The 15,075-nt window shown below is 37.3% G+C and overlaps 1 protein-coding gene across 1 annotated transcript; it reads right to left on the bottom strand.

Annotated features, from left to right (window-relative positions):
• Nucleotides 1-351: 351 nt before the first annotated feature.
• DUS4L (dihydrouridine synthase 4-like) lies at nt 352-10,803 on the bottom strand. Its single transcript, XM_014530837.1, is given in 7 exon segments — nt 352-961; nt 1,665-1,891; nt 2,887-3,009; nt 4,070-4,187; nt 7,087-7,208; nt 10,670-10,745; nt 10,748-10,803. Coding segments are annotated over 7 exon segments (951 nt in total). The 5' UTR covers nt 10,785-10,803; the 3' UTR covers nt 352-713.
• Nucleotides 10,804-15,075: the final 4,272 nt, after the last annotated feature.

Genomic DNA, 15,075 nt, shown 5'->3' with positions numbered 1-15,075 from the left:
ATAGGGGGGGTGCAAGTTCTGCGAAGGCGTTTGAAACGGACTCCTTTTCTGTTCAGGCCCTTTTAGGATAGAACCGGTTTCACGGTCCAGAAATAAGCTGTAGTTAAATAGAAGGGTCGGGATTGGGTAGCTAAGCAACATTTTGTTCTTCTGAGACTGCGGAATAGTACAGTGAAGACCTACTCTGTGTTTTACTGCGCATGTCCATGGGCTGGGAAGAGGCAATCAACTTCAGGGTGCTTGGAGACTGATAGGAAAGGGAAACAAGGTAGGCATGGGTATTTTCTTCCTATGACCATTTCCCAGGGTTACATTATACTTGTATTTTAAAATGTCATGTATTTGTTATCATTTTTAAATTTTTCAGTTACAGTTGACATACAATATTGTATTAGTTTCCAGTGTACACCCATAATTAGACATTACATCAGTGACCATACATATAAATCTCAGGAAGTACACTTTGATTTTTCAATTTGAACTTTTAATCTAAGCCCTGAATGCATTCTATACAGAACGTCTTGTTCCTTTTCATTTTACAGAGGTTGGTATTTGTTTTGTCATTTCTCTGCACTTTTTCTTATTAAAAACATACTTCATGTTAACTTACAGATACTGAGTCATACTTTTAGTATTCAAATAAAAAATTTATTTAAAAATGTTAAAAACACAATTCCTTTAAAGTACATATTAAAACAACTTAGGAAGTCCAATCACATCCCATAATGGTCCGTAAGGTAATCTAAGACTGCTGATGTGCTTGACAAAGCATTAAATACTCTTTTTTCTTGCCTTGAAGTTATCTTTTCCATCATGTACATTAAATGTTGATGGAAACACATATACGGAGTTCCAAGTTCAAGAGCAAGGTCAACCCAATCCCAGATACATTTCAGGGGGGTTTCCTCATATCCAGCAAACATGGCTGGGTTTGCTAAGAGTCCTCTTGCAACCATCACACCTGCAAATTAAAGCATAGAACATTTATCCACATATTAACTCATAGTTACAAAGTCACACTCAAACAAACCGAGAATATTAAAAAATAAAGTATATTACAAGGTTTCACAATACCCTGATATTAGTCTATATAATTCAATTATAATACAATTTTTTAAAGTTTCTATAAGTTTAAAGGTAGTTACAGATATTTTTTATTTTATTAAGACTTCTACATTAAGCAATTAATCTTTAGGCTTTCTGTTAAAGGTAAATCCAAATTGTCATAAATTGGGCTTGCTTGAAGTTAAGTTTTATCTGCATTCTCCCACCTAGCAGTAGGTATCACAGGGTTTGGTCTGCCAGTAATTTAAGGGGATAATGAAACTGCATAGAAGGCTGGGGTTCTTTTGGTTCCTTTGACTACTCTTGTGTTCGCTCACTCTCAGTTCTAGTCTAGGTGTTGTTCTATTTTACTAATAGGCTATCTGTAAGATTCTTAACTAGTCTTTCACTGGATATGATGGTGGCAATAACAAGAATGACTTTACCTCAACTAATCTACTGTTTCTAAGCATCATTTTAATAAATTGCTTAGCTTTAACCAACATAGGAGAAAAATATAGTTCCAATTTAAAGAAAAATAATGAAAACATTAACATTATTCTCCCACCCCCACTTTTTTTGCTAGTTAAAAGACAAAAATCCAAGTACTTCTTTCTTACCATCTGTCCCAGTAATATGGCACACTTTTTCTGCTTCTTTTAAGCTTCTGATGTCTCCATTAGCAATAACAGGTATAGACATATTTTCCTTAATTATTTTAATGGCTTCATAGTGAACTGGCTGATGTCTTTCTTCAACAGTTCTTCCATGGACTGTAATCCAGGAAACGCCCGTTGCTTCAGCCTTTCGACAAAGATCCACAGTTCTTGCAAGGTCATCATGGATCCTATAATTTCAAAATTATAGCCATCTTTTTGTAGCACAAATCAAAGCTAAAATTAATAACTAAATAATATGTCATATAAAACATTATGTAATTTTTCTACATCATATTATCACTATACGCCACTATCAGTAAGGGTTTTTTTTTGCTCAGGGATCAGTTCCAATTGAAGATTTCAAATGTAGCTATTTCACTACTGGCAACAATAAGATGACAAGTTTTATCTTACCTAGTGCTCCTCCCCTTTGGCTTTCGAAACTGAAAATGTCAGCCAAATACTACACACGTGAATGGAAAGATGCTATCCTAACATTTGCTTGTGTATGCCCATTCCTCAAGTGGGAGAATATAATACTCATTTATCTTGAAATATGTTTTTAACCTATCACCAAAAAACTGATTCCTGGTTTATTTTATTTTTATTGTGAATTTTTAGTGCAAATACCATTCCTATTTTCTACTCTTGGTACCAGGATTGTATCTTAGCATTAATTAAGTAGTACATAGAAAAAGTTAAGGGTTTCTTTTTGAGGAAAGTTTTTAAATTTTTTTTACAAAATTGATTTCAGAAAAAGGGAGAGAGAGATAGAAACATCGATGAGAGAGAAACATCAATCAGCTGCCTCCTGCATGCCCCACACCGGGGATCAAGCCCGAAACCTGAGCATGTCCCTGACCAGGAACTTAACTGGTGACCTCCTGGTGCATGGGATGGCGCTCAACCAACTGAGCCACACTGGCCAGGCTTGGATAAAAGTTTTTAATAATAAAGGGATGTTTTCATTTCTGTTAAACAATACAAAGAGGAAGTTGCTCTGGATTATATATATATATATAAAATACTGTATATATCCATTTACTAAATATCCTGTTTCAACATTTCTATACACCACCTACAAGTTAAGGATAGAAAGACAACCCTGCAGCCCCAAACAGAAGGAATATTCTTTTATTTCCTAAGTAAAGAACTATCTGTCAACAGATTAAAATATTTTTACCTTATTTTAATAGATACTGAAAATCTGGGATTTTCCACTTGATTTCTTACTTGTTTCACCATATCTTGAACAAGCTCTGGCTTGTTTATTAAGCAAGCTCCATAACCGTCAGCCATTGCCCATCTTTATGAAGCAAACACAACAACAAATAAACTGTAGTTGAAAAAGAAGATACATTTCTAAAGGCATTGTAAGTGCATCTACTATTTCTCTATCTAGCAATCTTGAATGGAATCAGATTTTTACAATTCATAGACCCAACATTTCTAAGTGGACCAATTTAAGATTAGGAAAACAGGTTCCCAGATCAACAAGTACTTAGGAAATGGTTTTTATTGGCAAGTCAGAAAATTAAATTACTATCCATTCAACCAAAACAGATTTAAGTACTTGTAATTAATTTCAATTATTTCAGATTTTTTAAATTCCAAATTTGATGTTTATTATACATAAGAGGTTTTATTAGTCTTAATAGTAGAGAGATGTTTGGCTTATAGCATTCCAACACTACTAAATAGCTTATTTAACTCTCCTAATGAGCATACAAATATGTCTAATCTGATTTGGATTATGCTGTATTTAAAACCTTGATTTTATTATTTGGACACATTTTGAATTATTGTCAGATAATCTAGTACAGTGTCAGAAACATAGGGATATTGTCAAATTAAGTACATCCTACAAATACACAGTTATTTAGAACCAACCAAATAATTGTGGTATAGGGGAAAGAAAGGTAATTATAAGAAGGTATTCTTATAAAGAAAATTAATTAGGAGAAAATAAGTGGTAAGCTCCCAAATCATAGAACCATAGTTTCTAGAGCACATATGTCTAACATGACAGTAAAAATACATTTTAGAATTTGCTATAAACATCAGTGTCTCATATAACTACTTATGGATGAGGTTCAAGGCAGATCTATACTTTAAAAAATTCTAGTGGTGAGGTAAGATAAAACAGCTGTCAAGGGTCTATACATTGTTTTAGCCATCAGAAAATATCTCTGCGTGTATGTTCCTAAATAATCTTTCCTTATTTTTTCTTCTTAGTTAGAGCCCAAGTGCTTTAACTCTATTTTCTTTACTTTTTAATTATTGGAAAACTAGAAAGATAGTTTACCATGTTCACATAGTTTTTTCTAATCTTTTTGAAAATTCTTCCAACTTCTTTTGAGCTTTACCTCTGAGGGCAACCACAGTTAATGTCTATTCCATTCGCATAAGGACAGACTATACGAGCAGCATCAGATAAAAGTCTTGCATCATTAGCAGCAAACTGAACAATCAATGGGCAATCACCTGATAAAACAAATAGGTCAACATTAAAATTCACAAAAACACACATACACACATGAGATACCAATATAAAATAACTATTTTTAGCCTAAGAAGTATCTGTCCAAACAAGGGAGCATTAAAATAATTTTAAACATTTTAAATAAAAAGCAATTCACATTTAGTTCAAATTCAAGTGTAAGGTTTGATAAAATGAAAAGTACAATACTGTTGACAAACAGACCCCTTTCCAAAGGTGAGAATTAGTTACTGTATTCCAGAACAATTTTTTTTTCATACTGTATAGCCCCCTTCAGTGCTCATAGCCCAAGGGTAAGGAGGCTGGGCAATGGTTTGAGGCTGCAACTTCCTCTGGCATGGGTCCACTATGAGAGGCCCACAGACAAGGGCCCCCCATAAATCATGACCATGCATTATTCCAGAAAAATTTTATGTGTACCTGTAAATTTTTAACCAATGTGAACATTCTATGTACATTGCTACAATGCTTTTTTTTTTTTTTTAACCTGATGTGTCTGGGAGCTGTACTTAGACTTATTTTCTTTTCAGTGGCATATTCCACTGTATATAGATGAACCACATAGTGTACTTCTAGATTGTTTTTCGTTTGTGGCTATTGCAAACAATGTGATGAGGATACTCTCACATGCTTTTGTGAGTACATTCAGAGGGTAAATTCCTAGGTGTGTAACTTTTGGACAAGCATCTAACATTTGATAGACATTACAAAAATTTCTTTCAAAACAATTTACCAACTGTGGGGACCCTATTCAGATGCTCAAGGTCAACTGGAGTGTGGAGGGCCTATTCAGAGTACACCGGATGTTCAAGGCCATTCTGTGTGTGGGAATCTTAATCAAGTGTTCAAGGCTATGATGCTATACACAGGTGCAAGAGCAAGGCCACAGTAATCTGTATGTACACTGCACAAGTGTGCCCTTCTATGACCCAAAAGACTGAGGTCACTTTTTGGCAAGAAGCCTCTTTTGTCTAAGTAGTATAATATGTTAATGACCAGCAGGCAGCTTGTGGCTGCTCAGATAATGGCTGTCGGTACAGAGGCTGCTGTTGCTGTGTGGGAAAGATGTATTGTTACCCAGCTGGGGCACGGCTACTGTATGGGACTTTGCTTTGAAGAACTGTTTTGTTTAGTGGCTCCTTGTTAGCAATGGCTACTTAACCACTGGCTCCCACAATAAAGACTCTCTTATATACCCACAACTTCTCATGGCTTCTCTGTCATCGAATACCTGGCGTTCAAGGAGGTCCAGCCCCTGGTGGGGGGGGGCGGGGGGGGGCTCGGACCCAACAGTTGGCCTAGTGGAGCAGAATGAAGGAACTGAGTTCCAAAACCAACATAGATACATATCAATATGGATTAAATTCTTGTTTTCTTATAACTTACCCTATGTTGTATATCCAATAGTGTATATTTTTCTTTCTGGGCTTTCCATCTTCTTTGTACATTTTTATATGCACAATTTTTCTTTTAGTTATTCCTTTTCATTATTAAATTTTTTTATAAAACAATGAAATTAGCTCTAGCATAAATATAAAATATCATAAACATTTTCCCAATTTTAGTTTGTTTTTTGAATATATTTGTGCTATTTTCTTACATATAAAAGTTTAAATTTTAATACAGCCAAATACATCAGAACTTTCCTAGGTTTTAAAGGACAATTTTTTTTTTTCATCTTTGGGTTTAGTGTTAAAACTCTGGATAGATGTATTTTAATTTTTCTAAAGACTTTTTGAGGACTACCTGTTTGAGATTTACTGGGTGTTTGCCAAAAATGCAGATTTCTGGGTATCACCCTAGTACCACTAATTTACAGTATTATCCTGGGATCAGAAAATTTGCCTTTTCCTGAGGATGTAGGGTGCTTTCCCCTTTGTAACTCAAGAGAGTTATAGAATTTCAGTTTAACATTTTTTTATGGTTCTAATATATTTTCAACACTGCACTAGAAACTGAGGATACAAACCAGTAAGAAACAGTTCCAGGTCTCAGGGAGCCCACAGTCCAGGAGGAGACACAGGTATTCAAAGAGGAAATTATAACACAGTAGGATTAAGTGCAACATTTAAAGACTGTCCTTCAAAGAAATAATACGAGTGGAGGGTGATTAGGAAAGTACCTTAGCCACAAAATTCCAGAGCTAGATTAAGAAGCATAAACTGTTGTTTGCCAGAGAAATAGGGATATAAGGGATAGGCATGGCTGAGAAGGAGATTCTAGGTAGAGAAGTGTGAGAGAATAGAGCATGGGCCTTAAAATAACTTAGCATTTGTGAGTAATAAAGTCAGTGGGCTCTGGAGAAAAACTAATGGAAGATAAAGAAAGCTGAGGATGTATTCAGAGGCTAGATCATGAAGAATGTTACATATTATTCACAGGTGCTAGAATTTTACTCTTTGGGCCAGTGGTTCTCAATCTTTAGCAAGCTTAGAATCATCTGGAAGGCTTAGAGTTTCTGATTCAGTAGGCCTGGAGTTGAGGCAGTGAATTTTCATTTCTAACAAGTTTCCAGATGCAGCTTGTCTTGCTGGTCTGGGGAATCACACTCTGAGAATCACTGCTTTAGGCAAAAAGAGGTCTAAGAGAAGTGATCAAGTTTACATTTTAGAAAGGTTACTTTGGGTTGTTTGGAGGATAGTTTAGATTGGGACAAGAGTGAGGGCAGTGAGATAGGAATCTAATCTAATAGTCTAGGTGAGAGAATGTGGGCCCTAAGGAAGGCTTAGTATTTTGTATACCATCCAGTTTGAAGATACTCAGTAAAAACGTATTTTACAAAGACTTATGAAAAAACATTAAATACTAAAAGATTAAAAAATAAAATCTCTGAATTGGGATTTTTAAGTTTTACCAAGTTAACAAACTCTGAATTTCACATACCTTGGTTTGTGGTAAATTCACTGTCTCTGGCTTTTTCAGATCTGACAAAATCAGCAGCCACTATCATTGGTGTGTAGCACAGATCACAATTGTACTTTCTTACTAGTGTTCTAAAAGCTAACCTGTAAAGGGATAAAACTTTAATTAGACATTTAGAAATCACCCCAATCATATGTACTTCCAAGTTTCACTTAGTTAACTATTAAATATTTATTAGAGGAAAGGTCTATGTATTAGAAGACGGAGATGTACTTTCCCCTATACTGCCTGCTTAGTATAACTAAAACCCCTGGATTTTATTTATTAAAAAAAAAGAGAAAATTTCTCAAAGGTGGAGAGAAGAAAACAGGCTAGTGAACTCAGGACTTGAGGAATAACAATGGTGAGTTTCTTGGGTTTTCTTTTTACCTCAAATATGCCAGACTTGGAGTTGAAGAAGCTGGCAACTTGGAAATACCAACATATGCAAACAAAAGAGCCTCAACAAGTCTGCTCTCCCTAGCCAAACAGCCAGGAAAGGGTCAGCCTCGCAAGACAGAAAACTGTACACAATAGCAGCTCAACTCCAGCCAAACACCAAGAACAAACAACTGTGGTTTCCCCTCCACAAAGGTTGAGTGGGGAGCCTCGGTTTCTACCTTTCCAAGGCTGTGACAAGGTTCTCCAACACCCCGCCAAGGTAGGATCAGAAAAGGCCAGGTAGGTAGCTGGGACTTGAATCCTTGCTGGCAAGTAACAAGGTGCCTTTAGTGATATCAGTGGGGACCTCATGGGGAGTCTGGACTTCCTCCTCCCTCCTCACAGGGAGTAGTATCAGAGCATGCTTAGAGCAGAACCAGGACTTTCCTCACTGCCCAGGAGCTACCAGGTCACCCACTCCATGTGCACCTGGAACTCTCCCCGCTGCTCAGCAGTAATGAGGAGCCCTTTGCCCTCAGAGTGTCAAAGGAGACCAAATGGGGAACCTGGATTTCTACCTCTGCCTGATTGTAATGGTGTCAGAAAAACAACAGTTAAAACAGAAGGTTCAATACTCAGAATCAATGTAATCTACCATTTAATAGGCTAAAGAAAAAAAAATCATGATATTAATCAGTGCAGAGAAAGTATTTGAAAAAATAATACTCATTCATAAAAAGAACTCTCAGTAAAATAGGAGATCTTTCTCAACTTGATAAAGAGCACCCACAAAAAGTCCTACAGCTAACATTATACTAACAGGTAAAAGATAGATTACTTTCCCCCTAGATTAAGAACAAAGCAAAGATATCTACTTTCATCATTCTTATTCAACACAGTGCTGGAACTTCTAGTCACTGTAATAAGACATGATCAAAGGCATATGATAGAAAGGAAGAAAGAAAACTGTCCCTATTTGCAGATGACATAATTGTTTACATAGATAATCCCAGAGAATTTATCAAAAAACGCTCCTAGAATAAAAAGTGAGTTCAAGTTACAGGATATAAGATTAACATACGAAATCAATTTTATATCTATATACAAGCAATTAACACATGAACACCAAAATTAAAAGTATAATACTATTTACAATCACTCAAAAAGAGAGAAATAAATGGGTGTAAATCTAACAAGACACATTCAGAACTCACATGCTGAAAACTACACAAAGTGATGAAAGAAATCAAATAAGATCTAAATAAATCTTGACATATTGTGTTCATGAGTTGGGTGACTTAGCATAGTAAGGAATTCGATTCTCTCAAAGTTGATATGAATATTTAATGTCATTCTTGTGAAAATTCAGCTAGATATTTTGTATATATAGACAACATCATCATAAAATGAGGACAGCAAATGACCTAGAATAGCTAAACAATTTTGAAAAAGAAAAATAAAGTGGAAGACTCAGTTTACCTGATTTCAAGATTTATTATATAGCTGGCTATAGTATGGTATTGTTGGAGGAATAGACACATAGATTAATGGAACAGAACAAAGAATCCAGATAAAGAGACATACAAATACTCCCAATAAATTTTTGACAAAATGCAAAAGTAATTAAATAGTGGAAAATAGCCTTTTCAATAAATGGTGCTGAAGTAATTAGACTTCTACAGTAAAAAACAAACAAACAAACAAACAAAAACCTTAACCTAAGCCTCACACTTACAAAAAAATAACTCAAAATTGATCATGGACTTAAGTGTAAAACATAAAGCTATAAGACTTTTAGAGAAAAAAATAGGAGAAAATCTGTAGAATCCAGAGCTACACAAAGATTTCTTACACTTCACACCAAAAGCACAATTTACAGAAGAAAGAAACTGATAAATTAGACTTAATTATTAAAAAAATCTTTTGCTCTGCAAAAGACAGTTCATTAAGAGGATGAAAAGATAAGCTGTATACTGGGAGGAGATATTTGCAAACCATAAATCTGATGAGTAGTACCTAGAATACATAGAGAACTCTCAAAACTCAATAGTAAACAAAAACTCAACAACAAAAGAACAAACAACCTGATTCAAAAATGGGCAAAGGACTTGAAAAAAACATTTCTCCAGAGAAGATACACAAATAGCTAAAAGCACATGAAAAGAAGCTCAACATCGCTACAGAAATACAAATCAAAACCACAGTGGATACCACTTTATATCCATTAGGATGGCTATAATAACAAATAAATGCCTTGGTTAGTGTGGCTCAATTGGTTGGGTGCCGTCCCATGCACCAGGAGGTTGACGGTTCAATTTCGGGTCAAGGGCACATGCCTTGGTTGGGGGTTTGATCCATGGCAGGGAGCGTGAAGGAGGCAGTGATCCATGGTGCACTCTCACATCGATGTTTCTCTCTCTTCATCCCCCCCTTCCTTCCTTTCACTCTAAAAATCAATAAACTATTCTAAAAAATAAAACAAAACAAAAGGCAAACAGAAACAAGTGTTGGTGAGGATGTTGAGAAATCAGAACTCTTGTGCATGGCAGATGGGACTGTATAATGGTATAGATGCTATGAAAAACAATAAGGAGTTTTCTCAAAAAAATAAAAATGGAATTATCATATGATCCCACAATTCCACTTCTGGGCATATGCTCAAAATAAATGAAAGCAGGTTCTCAAAGAGATATTTACACATCCATGTTGATAGCAGCATTATTCCCAATAGCCTAAGATGGAAGCAATCAAGTGGTCATCAATTAATAAATGAATAAACAAAATGTGATATATATGTACAATGAAATGTCAGTCAGCCTTAAAAAGGAAATTCTGATATACTTAGAGGCCTGGTGCATGAATTCGTGCACCAGTGGGGTCCCTCGGGCTGGCCTGCAGGATCAGGCCAAACCTGGTTCTCTGACATTCCTCCAGGGGTCCCAGATTGCGAGAGGGTGCAGGCGAGGCTGAGGGACCCCACTGGTGCACGATCGGGGCCAGGGAGGGACACGGGAGGTTGGCCAGCTGGGGAGGGACCACACACATATTAGGCAAGTGGTAACACCAGGACTCAAGCCTTGATCATGATTCAAAAGTTAAATGTTGGAAGATGACATGTGGTGAGGTGGCCTTACTTTTAAAAAGTAAGAGCATAAAAAGGAAATCACCATTTAACAATACTTACTTTGAATATCGAACCATTGGGGCGGAGACTTTTACCAGCTGCCCAGAATGAAACAGTTCTATTGGATCTTTTTTCTTTCTTGACATATTGTGGTTTGTATGCAGTCATTCTTCATGAACACAAATGTTTCAAATCTGGAAAAAAAAACACTCCACAATCAGTTTACATAGAGAAAAGGTACTTTTATTAGATGAATTCCTATCATTCTAACAATTTCAATTGCCAAGAACACACATTTTTCATCAGGCCAGTGGGCTGCGAAGTCCTTTTAGCTTCTTTTCACAGTATCAAATAGGATATTACAAAATTCTGCCTCTATTTACAAGTCACTGATAGTTTTAGCACTTTGGGAAATTATGATATTTATGTTCTGTACAGATTATGCTTCTTCATGTCAAACACTAAGTTTCAAATTCTATACTTAACTCATTATAGTAACATTTTCTGTCCAAATTAATAAATAATCAAGATGTTGAAAACTACAAAATCTTTTTTTATGGTATATCAGGTTATACTTTTTCATGTTATTTTTTAGTTTTTAACAATGATAAACCAGGAAATTTGATTGAAATAATTCCATTTATCATCGGTGTATGACGCACTTTTAAAGTTTTATCCAGGAAAGTTAAATGGCATTAATTGAACAACTTTAAGTAGTAGTTAGCATTTCCAAAGATAGACTGGTATGTTTACTATTTATTCTTATTCTCAAATCCTATTCTTTGTACCTGAATCAGAAGGCAAAAGACCCCACCAACTCTTATTATTTTAAAAACTTAAATGTGCTAGTATCTAGTGAAAATTTCAATTATATAAATATATAACTACATAGTAAATCACTTTTATACTGAAAGAGGAACAAATGATTAAATTCAGTAATTCATAGTATTTTATAGTTGCTATACCTAAAATTCTGTAATTTCATACTGTTAGCTGCTTTTCATATTTCAATATTTGCCCTTAGGAAGTTTGAAACAGATATGGACCAACTTCAGGAAGGTTAACTTGCTCAACATGAAATTTTTTATTTGGCTAATCCTGAAAGTACTGATGTACCTAAATATAAACCAATTATTTCAATTTCCTTAGGTAGTATGTACAGTTGGAATATGAAAAACTAGTTTTAGTAATCACTGTTCAATTAGCCTGACTTAAAAATTCAGTTATTGGCATCTTGTCTTTTTTATAATAAAAGTTCATTAGAATGACGTAAGCCAGGTATATGAAGTATAAGCAAGAAAACAGTAGTTCTTTTCACGAGTTAAACCTGTTTCTTCTCTCTTGCATTTCATATCTTGGTTATGCCATCACCATCCACCCCTACTCACCCAAGTCAGAAACCTAGGGTTCCCTCTACTTCTCCATCTCCCCTAAGTGTGTCAACCAAGTGGTACCTTTAATTAAATCTTGAGCACATCTTCATTGTCCCAGTTTCTGTACATACTCATAATCCCCCATCCTGACAGCCTTTTCTGAATCCCAAATAGAGTTGATCTTATTTACCTACTACACCCATTCCTCTGTTATGTTATGTTATTATGTGCAATTTGCAATTACTTTTCTAGAGTATAACACATATCAGTCTCTTCATGAGTTTTTGAAGGCATGAACATGCATTTACTCATTCAACAAATATTAAATTCCTCCTATATGTTGGAAAGAGATGAAAATACATTTCCTATATCCTTAAAAAACATTTTAGACATACACAATAGCTCCAACACACACACACACACACACACACACACACACACACACACACACACACACAATTTAACCACTGTGGAAATAACTGTCTAGAGAAGTGAGGGGAGTCAACAATGGAGGAAGGAAAGCTTCAGCTGACACTACATGGGAGATGGGGGAGTGTCTAGCTACAGACAACAGTATAAAACCAGATGCTGGAAAATGCTGGATGTTTTTAGTGAACCATTAGTAATTTAGTGTTGTCTGAGTTCTAACTGAACTGAACAGTATAAAACCAGATGCTGGAAAATGCTGGATGTTTTCAGTGAGCCATTAGTAATTTAGTGTTGTCTGGAGTGAGAGGGCCTAGACTGGTATGGGCCTTATATACCCGTTAAGATTCTTTTCGAGTTTATAACGCAGGGCAGTGATTTCAACCTTTTTCATCTCATGGCACACATGCTCTAATTACTAAAATTCTGCAGCACACCAAAAAATACATATTTTGCCAATCTGACAAAAAAAAATAGGTATAATTTTTAAAGTTGGCTTTTGTGACTTAAAATACATATTTTTAATTTATTGATTTTAGAGAGGAAAGGTGAGACACATCTATTTGTTCCGCTTATTTATGAATTTATTGGTTGATCCTTGTACGTGCCCTGACCAGGGATCAAACTCACAACCTTGGCATATTGGGATGATGCTGTAACCAGCTGAGCTACCAGGCCAGAGCAGGTATAATTTTGCTTCACTCACACCAGACGGCTATTGTTGTGCTGGCTACTGTTTATCTTTTTATTTGACAATCTTGGAGAAGAGGTCAGTGCCTCTGACTAAATTGCATGTTTTTTCAAATTCTTGCGGTGCAGCTCTGGCCAGTGTAGCTATACTGAAAGGCTGTTGGCTCAATCCCCAGTCAAGGCACATACCTGGATTGTGGGTACCATCCAGTGGAAAGGCCAAGCAAAGAAAAACAAATTTTATATTTCAAAGATAACCCTATTAACATGAAAGATTTTAAATTTTGTGTATTTCAGATAATGAAACCTGAGTCTGAGCACACCGCCCTTGACAATTTGTTTGACCTCTATTCAAAACCATCAAGCCTATCATGATTGAGATCAAACAAATGATATTAGGAAACACCAGAGACAGAGAAAGCAAGTCCTTGTCGGGTGTGGCTCAGTTGGTTGAGCTAGTCTCATGCTCCTACTAGAGTTAGTTCACTGGTTCTATGCAGGTCAGGGCACAGGCCTGGGTTGCGGGCTCCATCCCCAGGAGGTAGCCGATCAATGTTTCTCTCCCTTCCTCTCTCTAATATCAATAAAAACATAGTTTTAAAAAAGAGAGAAAACACAATGCGGTGTACCATGAGACTTGCTCACCTGAGCTGTTTAAGTATTAAATGCATTTAGATTTATAAAGTACTTAGAAAAGTGTTTAGCACAGGGTAATTACTACTATTGCAACTTCTTGAAATACTCTTAGCAGAACTAAGAGAACCACCTCACTCTGATTTGGGGGAAAAAAATAGTTCCCTGTGTGTATATAAAGTTGTATTACATTTTCTTTTTATAAAGAAACTAGAGGCCCGGTGTACGAATTTGTGCACAGGTGGGGTCTGGCTGGCCAGGGGTAGGGGGCCACAGGCGGTTGGCCTGCGGGCCCTGCCCCTGGTCGAACTCCCTGTCAAACTCCCAGTTGGCGGGACAATTTGCATATTAACCTTTTATTATATAGGAGGATGTTTAAATTAACCTTCTTACAGGCGTGATTGATCTGTTAATTTATCAGCATTTATCTTGGGAGAAATCTAGGTGAATAACTAATGCAGATGTAGCAGCGGAGAAGATGAGGAGAACTTAATTTTTTAAAAAAACATTTTTATTGATTTCAGAGAGGAAGGGAGAAGGAGAGAGCGATAGAAGCATCAATGATGAGAGAGAACCACCGATTGGGTGCCTCCGGCATGCCCCCCAATTGTGATCTAGCCCGCAACCCGGGCATGTGCCCCTGACCACAATCGAACCCGGGACCCTTCAGTCCGCAGGCCGCCGCTCCATCCACGACGCTCCAAACCGTCCAGGGCAAGAGAACTAACTGGATTTTACAGCTTCTGTACTGTTGGTTGAGATACGGAAAGCCCATCCGTTTGTAATATATATGAGCAAGTTTGGCATCGCTCAAAGCACGTGGCTGAAACTGAGCGGAAGCAGAAAAGCAGGTCTGACCTTCTGGGCGAGAGGACTGAGACCGAGCGCACTTGTTCTTTCCTGGGTCGGTCCTCCTTCTGCACCGACTCCGGGCTCTCCCTAATTCTCACTACCCACCCCGGCAGCTGGCCTTCCCGGCCTTTCCCGTCTGCCTTAGCACAGGGCTGAGAATCCGGGCGTGGGACAGAGAAAGCTGGGTAACTAACCTCTAACTCCCGACAGCTGTGCCCGGGGGGATGCCGGCAGGGCTCCTCCAGCTGTGCCCGGGGAAAGACGGCAGGGCTCCCGCCAGCTGTGCCCGGGAAAAGCCGGCAGAGCTCCTCCAGCTGTGCCCGGGAAAAGCCCGCAGAGCTCCTCCAGCTGTGCCCGGGGAAAGACGGCAGAGCTCCCACAAACCCCCGCTCTCCTCTCCGGCCTCCGAGGGGCCCCCGTTCTGAGGTTAAATACTTGCTTTAGCGATAAGCGCTGCGGCCACGTCCCGGCGCCCACCTTCTCTGCGGCCCG

The sequence above is a fragment of the Myotis brandtii genome, unplaced genomic scaffold (genome assembly GCF_000412655.1).
Source record: "Myotis brandtii unplaced genomic scaffold, ASM41265v1 scaffold1186, whole genome shotgun sequence".
In the NCBI taxonomy this organism is placed as follows: Eukaryota; Metazoa; Chordata; class Mammalia; order Chiroptera; family Vespertilionidae; genus Myotis; species Myotis brandtii.
The sequence above is the reverse complement of the archived record's forward strand: the minus strand, read 5'-3'. Positions and strand labels throughout refer to the sequence as shown.